This window comes from Narcine bancroftii, chromosome 2, assembly GCF_036971445.1.
Source record: "Narcine bancroftii isolate sNarBan1 chromosome 2, sNarBan1.hap1, whole genome shotgun sequence".
Taxonomy (NCBI): domain Eukaryota; kingdom Metazoa; phylum Chordata; class Chondrichthyes; order Torpediniformes; family Narcinidae; genus Narcine; species Narcine bancroftii.
Window position 1 is genome coordinate 56,325,839 of NC_091470.1, and position 19,037 is coordinate 56,344,875.

The 19,037-nt window shown below is 38.0% G+C and overlaps 1 protein-coding gene across 7 annotated transcripts in view; it reads left to right on the plus strand.

Moving 5' to 3' along the window:
- Positions 1 to 19,037, plus strand: part of akap6 (A kinase (PRKA) anchor protein 6) — a 427,053-nt gene that overhangs the window by 368,005 nt on the left and 40,011 nt on the right. For all 7 annotated transcript variants that reach the window (XR_011351260.1, XR_011351262.1, XM_069916733.1 and 4 more), the window contains one exon: positions 9,772 to 9,987. Coding sequence is in view for 5 of the 7 variants with exons in the window: in XM_069916733.1 (XP_069772834.1) it covers positions 9,772 to 9,987 (216 nt within the window). In the remaining 2 variants the exon portion in view is untranslated. The remainder of the gene's footprint in view (positions 1 to 9,771; positions 9,988 to 19,037) is intronic.

A 19,037-nucleotide genomic window follows, 5' to 3' on the forward strand; every position in this document is an offset into this window, starting at 1 on the left:
AAATTAGTCAGCAGGTTGGACAACATTTGTGTTGAGAGTAATGTTAACTTTGCATCTCTTTTCAAAGATGCTGCTTGAGGTCTAGAATACATTCAACATTTTCTGTTTTTATTATAGTGGACAGGAAATTATATTTTTCTAAATAAAGAATGTCCGCAGTGAACTTGAAGCATAAAGAAGAGTAAGCGCAGCACTTAGAAAAGTTGATTTCAAGAATTTACTCATTGAACAAATTCAAGTGAACTAAAGTGATACTTCTTCTCATGTTGATGGCATCACAATGGAATGGCGTCACTGGCAACAACGATGAGTCACACTACAGAGAAGAGGTGGAAAATCTCATGATGTGGTGTAAGAATAACTATCTGTCTCAACATGGACAAGATGAAAGAGATGTTTGTGGACTTCAGGAGGACCATTACACATCAATAACTCTGTAGTGAAGAGAGTGGAGAGCACTTAACTAGTGAACTATTATGGACATACAACATCTCCCTTGTCAGGAAGATGCAATAACAATTGCACTTCTCAGTCTTCTCAAGAAGCCGGCATGGCTACTGGCCACCATTATGTCAACCTTCTACAGGAGCTCCATTGAGAATGTCCTGTCTGACTGCATCACAGTGTGTATAGTTGCTGCATACAAAATAAATCAGAGGTCAATCCACAAGACCCTAAGAGTGGTTGAAAGGATCACTGGAGTCTCCCTCCCTCCTCCCCCATCTAATTGATCTTCTGGGATCATTGTCTGAAGAGCCACACAAAATTATTGAGGATCCCTTCCAACCTGCACACAGCATCTTTCTGATGCTCCTATCAGGAAAGAGATACAGGAGTATCAAAGCCAACACCATCAGGCTGAGGAACAGCTTCTTCCCAAGGGCAGTGAGAATGCTGAACAGCCAAAGGAACTGCTCACACTAACATTCCAAGACTCATATCTACAAAACAATATTTACTTGTCCTAAATAGGCATTGTTTGTCTGTGTGTGTGTTATGACTGGTTGTGTGTCTGCATGTTTTGCACTGAGGACCGGAGAACACTGTTTTGTCGGGTTGTGCTTGTGCAATGAGATGCCATTAAACTTGACCTGAATGACTTTGGGACAGACCCTATGTTTTGACAAAATAATGAGTTATTTGTTTTTAATATGCAGTACAAATCCATTGAAAAGTATCAATGGTTACCGACACAGCACACACATTCACCAAAATATTATCCAGGTTACAATGCATGTAGTCCTCTTCAAGGTGGTTAAAAAAAAGATATTACGAACTAATTTTCTTTTTAGCACAGCAGTGCATGGTTAAAAACTCATGGGCCGTGACTGTGCTTGTAATAAATGATTTAAACTTGCATTTAAAATAGTAGCTTTCTCCTTTAAAGAAATTCAAGGAATTGTAAATGGAAATACATTACTTCCTAAAATTGAATAATATACTACAAAGCAATATTTGGCAATAAATAAATGGGGAATTTATCATCTATCTTATTTAAAATTCAGAAATGTTAAAGGTACGCTGTTCTCTTATTATAGAAATAATGAAATTCTACCTATTATAGATAAATGGAAATTTGAAATATTGCAAAGCAATATATCAACAAATAGAATATTCCTGTAAAATATCTTCCTGCTGGTGTATAACTCAACACATTTTGCAAAGGAGTCAAATAATTATTCTGTAAACTTTCATTTTGCAGCTGGCTTAAGCGGATTGAGTTGAGTAGTTTCCAAGATCAATCTTTATACACTCCAAATATATACAACTGATTGAGATTCCTTGCTTTAGTGCCATAATTCAAAATCATATTCTATTTTCTATTAATGTTCTATTAATTTTTTACATAAACACTGCATACATGTTGTGATTTTTTTTTTTAACCTGTTCAACGATATTTCCCAAATATCCAACCTCTAATTTTAAGATGGACTGGGACACTGGAACAGAGATGTCTGTTCAAACGTCCTCATTAAGCAGAGAGTCAGCTACGACTGTCAATCTAATAGGCATGGTCAGGGCCAACACTACCATTAGGCAAACTAGGCAGCCACCCAGGGCACAGGGCTCAGTGGGGTGCTGTTGAAGAGAGCAAATTGTGCCCTGCAGTTCAGGAGGGCGAGGGGAGGGTTCTGAGTTGGCATTAGGATCTCCAGTCAACAGAACCGGGAGCTCTCGATGCCTGAGGGCGAGTCCCAACTCCAAGTAGATTTCTAATAGCAGAATAACTGTCAATATTCATAGATGAGAAATAAAAATATATAAATTCTTAAAAGAAATTAGCTCAGCAATTACTCCATGCTATTTCTGTCTTTATATTAATAATTTTGTTTATCCTAGTTGACAAAGTTTCATAAAACATGAGAACTTCAAAAAGCAGACAAACAGAAAAGCATTCTTGAATTTCTGTGTGTAAAGCCATGCTGAAATGATGTAGTTACATTTCTTCAGGGCTGTCTATCAAGTTCTCAGAGCTGTTGTAATGTACAGAGTCTGTATTTATTCCCCTCTCCCCTCCCTTGCAAATTATACAAATGCAAATACTAGGAGGGCTCACAGCCCCCACCAAATCCTAAGAAAAAAACAACCTAGCTAACTAAATAACAAAGGTAAGGAATAAAAAGAACTAAAAAACAAAACTAAAAAAATGCACATCACTTGTGCCATGTCACACTTCCTTAACTCCACTCCTTTCCCTGCTGGGACAGATTTTTTATAGTGTCCATATTTTGAAGGGAGGGGGAACCAGTTAATCTGGTCACCCATATATTTCAAATAGGGTTGCTACACTTTAACGAATGTTTGATATTTGTAAGTGATTTTCTCCAGGGGACTGCAACTCTGTATTTCCATATTCCATCGTGTGGTATTTAATTAGGAGTTGGACTTCCATGTAACCGCTATGCACTTCCTGGCTACCGACAAAGTGACCTTCACAAACTGAATTGGTATTTGGACAGTCTAAAACTCACATCCCCAATATCTCCCAGAAGGTACAATTCTGGATCTTGTGGAAAATCGATCTTTGTAATTTTTTTCATAATGTCCCCCAGGTCCTCCCAGAAGGGTCTCACCTTTGCACATAGCCAAGTGGATTTGATAAAGGTTCCAATCTCCATACCGCACCTAAAGCACATTTTTGAAATTATGACCCCAGTCACACTGACCAGACACCAGCCTTGCACCATTCTTCATTGATTGTTTTGCCCAAGTCTGACTTTCATCTCTCCCTTGGACCTGTGTAAGCCTGGCTTCGGGCCCTCACTTTGGAATATGTAATACATTTGAGAAATAAAGTTACACACATTCCCCAATCAAATTAGAATCTCCATATTTCTAAATCTAGGAAAGGTTCTAATTCTTTTCCCTTAAGAAAGATCTTAATTGCAGATAGCAGAAAAATATTCTATCTGCAAACCATATTTATTCTTCAACTGCTTGAATGACAGGAGGTGCCTCCGTCTGTAACACCTGATCTTTTTCTGGCAGCAGGTGTCCAGGATCTTATTACCCAGAGTCAAAGGTATTACCTTGTTCTGGGTCAAAGGCATTTTAGGAGCTATCCCCACCTTCCATCCAAAACATTGATTTATTCTATCTCATATCTGAAGTATATGTTTCAGTATGGGGTTATCTGTTTCCTTTGAAATTAATTTAGTGTCCCATTTATATATAAATTCTCCTGCTATCTTTTCACACCACGTGTATCATTTGTGCCTGGTGGTGGGGGTGGGGGGGGGGGGAAGAGGATGGAAGGGGGAGGGGATAAACCTTGCCTGGGCTGCCCATTAATTTTTTTTGAAATCTGGTAATTTTAACCCCACCCCCAAATTGTAATCCCATGTTAACTTTTCCATGGAGATTCTAGCCACCTTCCTATTCCACAGGAAACTTCTGACACATTCGGCGAGCATCTTAAAGAAACCCAGGGCAATGAAATGGGTAACGATTGAAAAAGATACTGGAGCCCCTGCATCACCTTAATTCTGACACAGTTAACTCTGCCCATCAGTGTAATGGGCAGAGTCCTCCATCTATCAAGGTCATCTTCAATTTTCTGGAACAAAGAAATAATAAAGTTTGCATAAGTTACTTAATGCCTTCTTGTGGCTATTTAAATTGACTTCCCTGTTGATATTGTCTATAATCCTTATTTTTCAAAGGCATAATTTCACTTTTGCCCAGATTTAGCTAATATCCTAAGACCTTCCCATAATCCTTCAGTGTTGTCCTCAGCCTGGCCAACAACCTGTCGGGTCTGTCAAATAAACTAACACATCATCAGCATAAAGGTTTATTTTATGTTCCACCCAGCCCACCCTGAACCCCCTTATGTCTAGGTCCCACTAAAGGGCTTCTGCCAGTGGCTCAATTACCATGATGCACAATTCAGGAGATAATGGACCTACTCAATGGAACCACTGGAAACATCTGCTCATTTGTAATAATTTTTGTTTGGGGTTTATGGTGAACTGTCTTCACCCAATTAATAAATGTTTTACGCAAACCAAATTTCTTCATTACCTTGAAAAAAAAAGTCCCACTACAGTCTTTCGTTGGCCTTCTATGCATCAGAGCAACAGCCACACCCGGATCCACCCCCGATTGTGCTAGATGTACTGTATTAAGCAATCTAACTATATTGTTTGCTGATTGCCTCCTTTCTACAATCCAGCTTGATTTGGATTTGATAATTTCCGCAAATATTCTGCCAACCTATTAGCCAATGCTTTTGCAATGATTTTATAATCGGTGTTTAATAACAAGATGGGTCTATACAAGGTAGGGCTCCATTTTTTTCCCCTGCCTTTTTTGGGAATCACCGGAATGATTGCTGTTGAGAAAGATTCTTCTTTCATAAGAAGGGGCATTAGCAGATCTTTGAACTCTTTATAAAATTCAGCAAGGAAACCATCCTCCACCAGTGATTTGCCAGCCAGCAAAAAGCTCCTCTTTAGAGAAAGGGGCCCTCAGTCCCTCTCACTCTTCCTAATCCAAATTTGGTAAGTCCTTTGAAAGCAAGATAGTGTCTGTTTTGGTAGGATCACCGCTTGATTCCAATTTATACAATACCTTATAAAACCTTCCAAATGTATCATTTATTTCTTTTGGTTTATATGAGATCTTGCCTTCCCCTGTTTGAATCACATTAATTGTTCTTGAGGCCTCTTCCGCCCTCATCTGCCAGGATAAGACCTCGTGGGCCCTCTCCGCAGCACATAATACTGCTATTAGATCTTAAAATCAACTTTTCTGTTTCATGTGTTTGTAACATATTATATTTGAGCTTTTAGGTGTACCAGGACTCTTTTTCTCCTAATTCCCATTTATCCCATTTACATTAAAATTCATGAATTTAATTGACTTATCCATTACCCTCGGACCACTCCATTATGCCCTTCCTCCTCCTTCTTTCCCCCCGATACTTAGCCTCTATCCTGATTCTCCACCATAGATCACTGGCAATCGTGCTCTAAACAAAAACTATAACGAAGCTATTGATGCCAATTTATGCACCCCCTCTATTTTGAGGTGTCCAATGCACCCTTCTTCCACTTTTACCTCCCTCCCTTTCTGTGAGCTTCCCGTATCCCTTCTTTACTTAATATATACAATCATCTTTAAACATTAACACTATGTAAAGAAACATAGTCCTCACATTTTCAATATTTATAGTCCATTCTTCTTCTGAATCCCTTTTTTCCCCTTTATTTACATTTACATTTAATCTCAAAGTGGTGCCAGGGATCTTACAAAGTCCATGCCTGTTTTGGATCCTTAAAAAACCTACTTTCCCTTTACTATTTTCAGTATTGCCCGGTCAAGGAGGGTAAACTCAATTCCTTTTTGTTTCAGGCTTTTTTCAAACCAGGTCAAGTTCCCTCCTGCGCTTCAACAATGGCACACTTATGTCCAGGTAGAATAAGACTTCCCCCCTTCATATTTCACTGAACACCCCCTCCCCTTGCTTTTGCCTCCAATGCCATCACCTGCAAAATCCTCTCTCTATATTGATAGCGCAGGAGTCTTACCAGGATAGGGCGTGGCTGTTGATTTGGCCCCAGGTGCAGGGTGAGAGACCAGTGGGCCCATTCTATTTCTAAATTATGTCCAATTTTTTCCATCCCCAGTATATCCGGGATCCACATTTTCCAGAAACTCCACTATGCCTCTCCCCTCCAAACCCTCCTTCACCCCCACAATCTTAATCGTATTCCTCCTATTGAGATGTTTTCTAACATGCCTATCTTCTCCCACATCTTCACCCTATCTCTTTCCCATGCAACCATTTCATTTTCCTCCTTATCCAATCTTTCCTCTACCCTCTTAATTCTCTCCTCTGTTTCCGATAACCTTTCCGTTGCTCTGCCACCAGTGTCCTCAAAGTCCTTTCTATTTGACCAATGGCCTCCAATATTTCTCTGGCAAAAGGCATCAAGCCCTGTGCCTCCTTTATCAGCCTTCCACTTCCATATATTGTCTTTCCTCTTCCTCTTCTTCATCCTCCTCCACTTTGCTCTCTGACTCCAGGCTGTCCCACCTCGAACACCCTCTGACGCCTCGGAGCCAATCTCCTCATGCCCGCCGATTGGAGTGGCCTTATGGGGTAAGTCTATGCTCTCTTTGATACTTCTTCACCCAGCCCGTAGGGTCCTTCCCTCCACCACTGTCAACTTCACTGCCATTTCCATCTTGGCCCGATTCCCTCAACCTCGAGCCTCCAGGCTTCCCTCTGCCACTGACATCACCACCATCTCCACCTTGGCCCAGCTCCCTTGACCACAAGTCTCCACGCCTTTCTCCACTGCTGATATCACTGCCCTCTCCTTCTTGGCACAGATTCCTTTATCTCAAGCCTCCGAGCTTCCGTTGTGCTGACATTGCCACTCTCGCCTTCCTGGCCCGACTCCATTGGTCTTGAGCCCCCAAGCTTCCCGCACCCGGCAGCGCTCCTGCTGCCTCAATCTCAATCCTCTTCAGGCATTGTCCTGGGCTAGCCTCTCCAGCTGTCCTCTTACTCACCTCCTCTGGTGTGTTCTCTTTCTGACGGGGTGGGGGTGAGGCCTTGTTTGAGTTCCGACACCGCAGCCGCCACTATTCTGGGTAAGCCCCTCCTCGATCTCCTTAACCATGAGATGAGTTCTCACTCTCATCTCTGAATGATTTTGACTTCTTTCGCATTTCCTTGCCTTTTCTTAGCTTTCTGAACGATCCTATCTCTCTCCTATCGATTTCTATGAGGGGAATTTCTATGTATTTTCCTCTCCTTTTTGAACTTTACTACGGGGAGCTCTCCAACCCCACTACCACTTCTACCGCTGCCATTTTGTCTCCCCTCCTCCTTTCCAGGCAGTTCTTAATGAGTCATGTAATCAGCTTTATTATTGCTTTTGTTAATGCTGTCTCACAGTGGTGCAATTAATAGAGCTACTACCTCACAACTCCAGTGATCTGGCTTCTGTCCTGAACTCTGCCCCTGTCTGTATGCAGTTTGCAGATTCTTCCTGTGACCATGTGAACCTCCTCTGGATTATTCATTTTCCTCTCAAATCGCAAAAATGTGGGCAGGTAGATTATTGGCCATTGCTGTCGTGTGTAAGTGAGTTATAGAATCTGGGAGGAGTGAAATGATAGAAATGTGGAAAAATAAAAAAAGGAAATAGCATAGATTTGTAAAAATTGTTACGGGAAAGACAGAGCAAACTTGATGGGCCAAAGGGGCATTTTTATACTGTGTCATTCTGGTGGAAAAAATGGACACTGGAAGCTATATGGACATAAAGATGTGTGAAGTAAAAGGTTTTAATGTTGTTTTGCCCATGGCAGAGGTATGTGCTCTACCAAGTGCCCTTTAGTTCAAAATGATTTGTGTGCCAAAATATTTTTTGTATTTGAGAAAGATAATCAAAAATTAATGTATTACTTATTCTTGCAATTTGAAATAAATTTAGCAGTTTCGATTTTTGGCCTTTTCATTTTTTTTCAATGAAACATCTGTTTTTGAAAAGTTGAAGTTGGCAATGGTGGGGGGGGGTGGGGGGGGGGGTGCAATTAGTTGGCCTTGCCTAGGGTGAAAAATAGTCTGGCACGGTGATGTCAAATCCAAATCATCACAGAATTGTGACTAGAAGAACAAATTATCAGCAATGAGGCCAGCAGGATGTTGACAGTCACTTGGTCTTAAAAGACAAATGTGATTGCTCACATTACCAAGAGGTTAATGTGAAACATGGGTGGAGTCCAATATGATCCAGCTCAATGATATGAGGAGGTATTTCTCCACCAGTGGTTTGAGGACCATGGTCTGTGGTTTGTTTGACATGGCAATAAGAAATATTACGAATATAATAAACAAATAACATTTAAGACAAGGTTGTGAATTTAACCACAAAAAAATGAGTATTTGCAGAACAATTTTCTACTGACATCAAAACAGAAATCCTGGCCTAGGAAAGGGTTTGAGCTCACCAGGTTCATTCCCCAAACCAGTGGCCTTTGGGCTTGTTATAGGTGGTGTGTGATAAGTAAGGGAGTACTTTAGGTGTTCTGAGGATGGAAAATAAAGTTGAGGACCACTGCCCACAGCACAGATACATCAAGTGAGATAGTCGTTGATTTGGAAGGCAGAACACAACCTAACTGTGTGAAGAATCATGTTTGTGTTCAGACCGAGAGGTCTCATCTGTATCATTGTTTGTTACAAAGTCAGTTCTTCATGTAATTTTCCTGTCCAAGAGTATCACAATGTATGCACACAAAAGTACAGGTTGTCCTTGGATAACAAATCTGTTAATACAGATGTCCATAAATAAATTTTGTCCAATATACAGAAAATGCACAAAAAACAATCACTCAATAAAATAATTTTTAAAATACTCCACAGTATGATAATGAATGGTAAGAAGGAGTAAATACTATAAGCATAAAGAGAGAGAGAGGAAGCTTAGTTCTGTCATTCATAAGAACAAACCTTGTATATGTAATATATACGTCAGTCAGACTTTTGAATTTAATAATTGGAGCTAGTTCCTATGTAGGACTTTCCATAACTCAGGCACCCGAGTACAGTCTGTACACAGGGAATATTTTGTCTCTTCATGTGAATTACCACTGATCTTTGCATAACTATACAGCCAGGTTACAATTTACTAAAATTATTCATTCAAATTTTTAAATGAAATGCATTAAGAGAATTTTATACTGAATTTTTTTAATTAGAACAACATTGCAGGTGATTGGTTGGATATCTGAGAAAGTTAAGCGTTTTATTCTATTATCATGAATGTAAATTATTCTGTTCAATGGAGTGATAATTTGCACAAATTAAAAAATAAACCCACTGCACAGACAAGTCATTATTTCATGGTTGATAGCAAAAGTGTATATTTGGAATTAATATAAAGCCTATTTGCTTTAGTTTCTATCGATTATTCTCTCTCATATGGAATGTTTAATTAAAGGCAGTAAGTTCTGGTGTTCTTTTACACCTGAGAAAGATAATGACAGAATCACCTTTATGCGGAGAAACTTTTCATAAATATTATTCAGTTATAAGGCAAGTTAATTTTTTTCTCATATAAATTAGTCTGAATCTATGAATTTGATTAATCCTGCATCATGCCCTATAAATAGGCACCCTCTGATTTATTGGATGGCAATTGCCATGTTTTATTTTCAGTTTTCTCATTACATTATACCAATTGTTTTAAGAATATTGGTTTGAATTATGCAAGATAATAATTGTCACTCATTTTAATCATTTGCTTTTAGTCACTGTGCTCTGAAATTAAACAACGACGGCGGGGCATAATTTCTGTCCTGCACTTATGCCAACGTCTCCTCGATGACACAGATGCTAGCTGTTTGGAAGCTGATCGTCAGTCCATGCAACTTGTTATTGTAAACCTGGAGAGAAGGTGGGAAGCCATAATAATGCAAACTGTCCAGTGGCAGAACAGACTGCAAAAACAACTGGGAAAAGAAAAGGTAAGATATCAGTGCATTATATCTATAACATGATATATAGCAAAATATGGAAATGCCAAAAATTCTACAGTCTATCTGACAGACAAAATCTCAACTTCTCAAATATCCATTCTTTCTTGCATTTTCCATGTCAATTTCTAAGCAATGTATAAAAGATCAAATACTTAAGAAAAAATATAGACCTATTTTATGCATGGCATAATATATAAAATAGAAATGTTTAAATATTATCTTCCATTCAACTTATCTGTACCTCAGCTAGGTATCGACAGAAAGTTCCACTAGTACCACAAATGCCACCCTTTTTCAGTAGACAAGAAGATTTGCTGCAGTGATATAGTGACATGCTCTTCTTTTTATCTCAGATAGCTTGCCCAAAGCATCAAACTGGACAGCTACAGGAAGTCCATGGATGAGAATGTCATTTAAGACTAAGATTCAAATCTTGATCCTGCTAATTGAATGCCTCATGTGAGTGCTGCAGGCTGTCAAGTTATCTAGATATTCATTCTTGATTTGGAGAATGATTGTTGCATATCTATATTTCACTGCCAAAGCCACAAGCAATCTAGATATCCCTGTTCAGATCCTTGACAATTCCTGAATGTAATTGTTTCACCATTAGCAGCTATAACATGAGCTCCCAAGGCCAAAGAGAAAAAAAGGCACACTGCTGGTTGCAGCAATTCCACAGTGCTGCCAATGGTGCGGACCCAGGAAGTGTTGCTTCTCTGCAATGTCCACCTACCTATTCCTAATGCCAATGGCTCCATACAGGCTTTAAGTGGCCCATTAATGGAGCGAACAGTGTTTTTATTCAAAATCTTGGAAATGCGGGGGCCTTTCCCTAAGATGGTGGCATCTATACTGGCAGAGACCTTGAGGGGTTTCAGACTCCAGGGGAGCAGTGAACTGTGCAGGGCACCTGAAAGGGGGAGAAAGATTCCCACCCTCAGTGAAAAGGAGAGGCATAGGAGATGACTCTACAGGACAATGACCATGGCAGTGGACCAGCAAGGGACTCAGTGGATGGAGGACCCACACAGGATGCAGGCAACTTGTGATCAAAGGACCCACACAGACTTTTCATGAGAACCAGGGATTCAAAAGGGTACTGAGTGCACCTCAGGCACTGAAGGTTTCCTGTTCTGAGGTTTGGATCTGGAGCTTGGATTGCCAATGGATAGAACAGGGGTCTGTGTGGCTGCAGAGGCTGCAAGAGCATTGGAGACAAATCCACAGACATTCAGTGACAATGAAGGGACTCTCTTTTGCTTCTCTTTCTCTGGAAATGTTGTTTAATTCCCTCAATAGAACTCTCTGTCTCTCTTTCCTCCTCTGAGATAGTCCTTAATACCTACTTCTTTGTCTAAGCCTATAGTCATCTGGTGTGATATCCCTGATTTTGTTCAACATCTCTTTGAATAATGGTCTTGTGAAGTGCTTTGAGATAGTTTACCATCTTGAAAATGATAGTTAAATGGAAGCTGTTGTTTTTAGTTGTCTGCAAACCTGAAATATCATAAGTATAATTTAATACTGAAAATGTGAAATTTCCATTTGGAAATTAAAACCTAAGTCTCTTTCTGCACACATTGTTAATATTGAATTTCTTTCACTCTGAACAAATGAAGTAATGTGACATCTTTCCAAAATTATAATTTGTAGCATGACTGAAAAAGTCAAGAGTATTTATATGTTGAAGAACAGCTAGAGTGACAGAAAATAGATACCATAAATTGTCTCGTGTCAGTGAATGGGGCTGGGTTCAAGAACACAGCTAAGGACCTGATTGATTACACCAGGGCCTTTACTGACTTTATTAAAACAGTTGTGAACATGTGTGTCCCCACCAAATCATTCATCGAGACCTAACTGGAAGGTCTCGATGAACAATGAAATCCGGAACCTTCTGAGAGCCAGATCACAGGCATTTAGGACTGGAAATCAGGAACACTATATAAGACGCAAGTATGACCTATGGAAGGTCATCTCCTGACTGAAGTGGAGATTCTGGACAAGAATAGAAACAACAAAATATACCCAACAGCATTAGCAGGGCTTAAATGAAATGACCAACTTCAAAACCAAATCCCATGCAGTCAGACACAGCAACATTTCACTCCCAGATGAGCTCAGTGCCTTCTAAGGTGAAATTGGGAAGAACCACTGTGCCCCCCCCCCCTCCCCACCATGTTCCCTGATGATACTCTGCTGTCAGCATCAGAGATGACATGTGGGCTGCCTTCAAGAGAGTAAATCCAAGGAAAGCGTCTGGTCTGGACAGCGTAGCTGGCCAAGCAGTGAAAACCTGTCCCAATCAACTGGCTAGTTAATTAATGAATATCTTCAACATCTCACTCTAAAAGGAAAATTTCAATTGTACTAGTGCCCAAAAAGAGTTTGGTAATCTGCCTAAATAACTATCACTGGATAGTGATAGCGTAGATCACTCTCTATGGCGATGAAATGTTTTGAGAGACTGCTGTTGAAGTATATCAGATCTTGTCTGAGCAGCAACTTGAATTCATTCCAATGTGCTTACTGTATCAATAGGACTATGGCAAGTGCCATCTCACTAACTTTACACAAAACCCTGGAACATTTAGACAGCAAAGATGTATACATCAACATGCACTTTATTGATGACAGTTCAACACCCTGAAAACATCAGCAAACTCCAAGACCTGGGCCTCAATACCTCACTGTGCAATCAGTATTGTGTAGTGGAAAATGTGCTGTCTGGCTGCATCAAAATGTGCTGTCTGGTACGGGGGCACCAATTCCTCTGAGTGGAAAGCTCTGCAAAAGGTAGTGGATACAGGCCAGTACACCGCAGCAAAACTCTCCCCATCAACAAAAACATCTACAAGAGAACACTGCAGTTGAAGAGCAGCAGCAATCACTAAAGATCCACACCACCCAGGCCATGCTTTGTTCTTATTGTTGCCATCAGGAAAGAGGTACAGGTGCCACAGAATTTGTATGTCCAAGTTCAGGATTAGTTGCTACTGCTCAATCATCAGACTCCTCAATAAAAGACACATTCAGAGAGTCATTTGAGAATGGTTACGTTGCTCTTTATTTATTACTGAATATTTATTTTTCCATTTACACAGTCAGTTTGTTTACATTTCTGTTTTTGTATATATTTTTTCTTCTTGAGTATAGTTTGCAGTTACCAATAAATATAAATTCTGCCTGGCCTGCAGGAAAAAGAATCTTGAGGCTGTATGTGATGTCATGAGTGTACTTTGACAATTATCTTGAGTTATGCTCAACAACTAAAAATATTATAAAATACTGTGGGTTTTTTTAACCAAATAGAAATTAAACTAACTCAATATAGTTGGTATATGTAACAATATTTTTGTAAAAACTTCAATGAGACGAAGTATCTGAACAGCCTTATAAGCTGTAAATTACATTTTTTTAAACAGTTTCAATCACTAGTTTTTAATGGTGCAATTTATTTATGAATGTTTCAGCATCACCAAAATTTTAAGACATTTTATTACCTTATTATGTTCTTGTAGGTTGAATGAAGCAGATTTCCTCTTTGCACTAAATAAAGTAGATAAGTTTTCCATTATACATAATTCAGGTTGCAAATCATGACTAATTCTTTTTTTGAAAACATACTATTATTTATTGTTGATAATATTGTTTGCATGCACATTTTCATAATAATAATAATAAATTATATTTTTGATGAATTTAAAGAACATTTATATAAAAGTTATATTGAATTGAATCTTCCAAGTGGATCTGCCAACTTTTCCTGAAACAACTGGGTAGAAGGTATGGAAGTATGAGACTTATCTATTCAACAATCTGCTGTGCGGCCTCTTATGAGCCCCTTTTGTACTTGCAAGTGATCCCAGGAATTAACCACCAATTGGCCTTTAAAGTGTGTAGTGTGAAAGCAAAATCAGCTCAACGTCGGCATCAGATGATGTCATCTCATGCCAGGGATCGATGGCCTAGATCCCTAATACAATCCCTGGTGTCTGCAGATGCCGGCATTGCAATCAAGCAAGTATGAAATGGGTAATTGCATTATGGGATTGAAATTACCCAAGTTTTTGCATGAGTGCAAGAACGTAAAGAAAGAAAAGATTAAAATGAAGGTATAAACTTTGCTGTGGGAAAGTCATAGCAGGGGAGAGAGAGAGAGAGAGGAAATAAATAGCAACAGTTGACAATTTTTAAACAGCAAAGGAAAATTGGTAGCGCTATAGCGCACAATTTATAAAGACCATGGGAAAAAACAATGTGGATCTGACTTCCCAGAATGCCGTGCAGCAGACAAACCCCTCCATTGATGCTCCATGTATGCAGCCGTGCATACAGGCCTTTCTCTACCACAAGGAATTATTTTTCCCACTGTATTTACAAATTGTATGCGATAATGCTACCAACTTTCCCTCCTGTTTAAAAATTGTCCGTTATTACTATTTATTGCTAACACTTTCCCACAGTCCCTTATAAAGGTTTATATAAGTTGACACAACAACAGGGGCTGAAGGGTTCACACTGTGCACTACATTAAGCTTAATCATGTTATAATTAGGCATGATTAATTTTGTTCAAATATAAAATCATAATACATTGATCAGAATTTAGGGCAGGCCCACCATCGCTCGATGCATCACGACATCACTGGTAGAAGGTAGAAGAGTCTTAACCCTGGGGATGGCTCTTTGCAAGTGTGAAAGCATTCAGTGTTCCAGTTAGGAGTGGTCAAGTGTGAAAAGCCAAATCCCTATTTCTATCCCAGGCCAATTTAGTAGGATGTAAAGATAAGCGTATACAGAGCCGTTGTCATACCCACACTCCTGTTCGGCTCCGAATCATGGGTCCTCTACCGGCATCACCTACGGCTCCTAGAACGCTTCCACCAGCGTTGTCTCCGCTCCATCCTCAACATTCATTGGAGCGCTTTCATCCCTAACATCGAAGTACTCGAGATGGCAGAGGCCGACAGCATCGAATCCACGCTGTTGAAGATCCAACTGCGCTGGGTAGGTCACGTCTCCGGAATGGAGGTCCATCGCCTTCCCAATATTGTGTTATATGGCGAGTTCTCCACTGGCCATCGTGTCAGAGGTGCACCAAAGAAGAGGTACAAGGACTGCCTAAAGAAATCTCTTGGTGCCTGCCACATTGACCACCGCCAGTGGGCTGATATCGCCTCAAACCGTGCATCTTGGCACCTCACAGTTCGGCGGGCAGCAACCTCCTTTGAAGAAGACCGCAGAGCCCACCTCACTGACAAAAGACAAAGGAGGAAAAACCCAACACCCAACCCCAACCAACAAATTTTCCCCTGCAACCGCTGCAACCGTGTCTGCCTGTCCCGCATCGGACTTGTCAGCCACAAACGAGCCTGCAGCTGACGTGGACATTTACCCCTCCATAAATCTTCGTCCGCGAAGCCAAGCCAAAGAAAGAATGTGAAAGGGGCTATTGAGTCCAATGGAGGAGTGCAGGTTTTCAAAGTTCTCTCACATCCAGGTTGACTGAATGTATTGACATGGTGGAAATCTAAAGATTCAATTGTCTTCAATGATAAGAAATGGAAAATGGAGAACTATGCTTTGAATTCACTTGCCTCTCAAGATTTTTTCTGTTTATCAACCTTTGGTTTGGAAATGTTGCTAAATGAATGTTTCAGATTAAATGTGATTTGTCATTGTTCTTTGTTGATGGTAAAATACCTGAAAATAAAGCACATCATGAAAAATTAATGGCGTGAATCTGTAAAAGGAGAAGTAATTTGAAAGGAAGGTGACAATCCATCAGGTTATTGCAGTTTAACTCCATTTTTCCACAAACAGATATATTGATGACAGATTATGATTTCTGTCAAACTAATGTTCCAATTATATTGTTTTTTTTAATGTGTTTTGCAATAGTAATTACCTGATCTAACAACTTTTTTTTGAACATTTCTAATAACCAAAAACATATGGATATTTTAAATCTGGTTTGCACTAATAACTATCACAAAATGTCATCTATATTTATTAGCAAATTTCATTATAACAGAATATTGTTGTTGAAACATAAAAGCTTGTTAAAGTTGCCACAGTGGTTACATTATTTATTATTCGATTCCTATAGAATGCAAGGTCAGCATGAATGTTTTGAAAGAAAATAATGTTTTATTTGATTACACTGATTGATTGAGCCAACAGTCGTGACTTTTATCACGTAATAACAAACAAAGCTAGTCATTAATGTTTCCTTTATCAGCATGCAGACAATAAAATCTAATCTAATAAAAATCCATCACGATAGATGTTCAACATACCTAAGCAAGTATTAGATTTGCCATTATATTAGATTTACAATCATTGTATGGCCATTATGACAGACCTTTTGGTCATGAATAAAGTGAGAGATAACTTAATCTGTTAAATCATTTTTATAACTAATCCAAAATTCTATGTGCATACTATTTATTTAAAAACTGGATATGTATTGTTACTTTACAGTTTAAAATCTTTATTCAATGAAAATGAGTTAATAGCATTTGAGTAATTTAAACATTGAAACTTGAATATAATTTAAAATCAACTTTCATGAATAGAACAAGAGAAATACATATAGTTTCATGTTGTATTTCTATGGCATGTTCCAATTACAAATAAGGGTGTAATTGTACTTTGTAATACAGTATAAAGCTTCATGCAGATTTAAACATTTATAGGAAATTTGCTCCAGTGCTATTTTCATCAACATATTATCTATTTTGAAAAAAATAAGTGAATGACTTTGATATACAAAAGCAAGAACTACTAATTTTGAATAGTGCAATTTCAAAACATGACTAGATTAAATTTAGTTATAATACTTAGCTGTCAGTCTTATATTTGAATCATAAAAGTAGGTATCAATAATTATTTTGTATATTTTGAACATGCATAAATTTTCTTTAACTATCTTTACCATTTTGTTGAATAAGTAAAAGCAGCTGAGCTCAGAGAGAACCACCTGATGCAATTTCATCCAATCGCAAATTAAGAAATGAGTTATTCCTCCTACTTGTAAGTTTAGCTTCATATCAATTCACAAAAAGAAGTTCTATTATTTCTACAGGAACCCTAGGCCAGTATCAGCTACAAGAAAAAATCCTTGTTAGAGGATTTCAGCAAGTTGTGCAGCATCAGGGGGAGAAAAAGAATGGTCACTGTTTTACTTTAAGAATTTTATTCTGTAATAAAGCATACATCTCCATAATAAATCCCTTCTTAACACCCTCAGTAAGTAAAATTTCAAACTTAGACTATCTAGGTAACTGTAAAGAATGTCCAAAATTATCCAGCAATAAAGCTTTAATTTGATAATAAGAAAAAAGAATATTTGAAGATATCATATTTCTCTTTCATTTTTTGAAAAGAAATAAAATATCCTGCCTCATGACAATCATTCACAAATGTAATCCCATAACTTCAAAAGCTGATTATTAAAAGCTTATTTTGATACAAAGGAGTTTTGCCTGAAATCTTACCTTGAGTACCTATAACTTCATTTTTTTTATACCATAAATCCATTAGATGTTTCAAAACAGGTAAATTATAACTGCTCAATAAATTAGGGTCCAATCTATAAATAAAGTGATCCATCCACTTCTCACCAATATGAGATAATTCAATATTAGCCCATATCAAAGGTCTGTCCATTTCAAAAATTCTATTGATAAATTTCAATTGTGCCACATTATAATAATTTTGAAAATTAGGCAGTTGCAAACCTCCTAATTCATATTTCCAAGTTATTTTTTTGTAAAGATACCCTTACCATTTTAACCTTCCATAAAAATTTCCTCACCAGAGCATTTAAATCCTTAAAAATTTTTTGAGGAATCTTACAAGGAATAGATTGAAATAAATAATGAATTTGAGGAAAAATATTAATTTTAATACAATTAACTCTTCCTGTTGATGTAATCGGTAAATCTTTCCATCAATTCAAATCATGTTTAATTTAAGACATTAACAGTAAATAATTAAATTCATATAAATGACTAGAATTACTATTTACTTTAACACCTAAGTACTTAATCTGATCTGACCATTTGATCAATCTCACAATATGCTTACAAGAAGAATAATCCATTTTGGCTAATGACATAATCTCAGTCTTTTCCCAAACTGATATCTCACCATATTGTTCCAATCTGTCATGTAGACACTTCAAAGAATTCTGAGGTTCTGTTAAATATACAAAACATAATCTGCAAATAAATTAATTTTAAATTCATCATATTTCACGTTAATACCTTTAATATTACTAATCATCTGAGCCAAAGGTTCAATAACTAATGGAAATAGAGCTGGTGACAAAGGACAGCCTTGTCTAATCGATCTAGTCAATGCAAAAGGTAAAGGTAACTGTCCATTTGTCACAACTCTAGCAGTAGGACTTCGATATAAAGCCTTAATCCAACCAATAAAAATTGAGCCAAATTTAAATTTCTCTAAAATTTTAAATAAAAAAACTCCACGCTTTCAAAGGCCTTTTCTGCATCCAATGAAATAACCATTGGTAGGTTGGATCCCTCCTAAGAAGTGTTAATCAAAGAAATCAACTTCAAATTATTATCTGCTGAATACAATTTAATAAAACCCGCCTGATCTAAATGAATTAAATCTGGTAAGTATTTAGCCAATCTATAAGCTAGAACCTTCATTTCAAATTTATACTCAACATTCAATAATGAAATTGATCTAAAAGATCCAGCTTTCAATGGGTCCCTATCTTTCTTAAGAATAACTGTAATAATTGTTTGAGAAAAAGAGTCCAGAAAAGAATGAACCTCTGTTGCCTGTTTCAATACTTACATCAATCATGGAATTAACAAGTCTTGAAATTTTTTATAAAATTCAGAAGTAAAACTATTGTCCCCTGGAGACTTCCCATTTGGCATGGATAGGAGTGCATCTATTACTTCTTTAACACTAAAAGGAACATCCAAGTATTTAACATCCATCCCACTCTAAAAGGGTGAATCCAAATCAGATTTTAAAAATTTTTGATTTTAA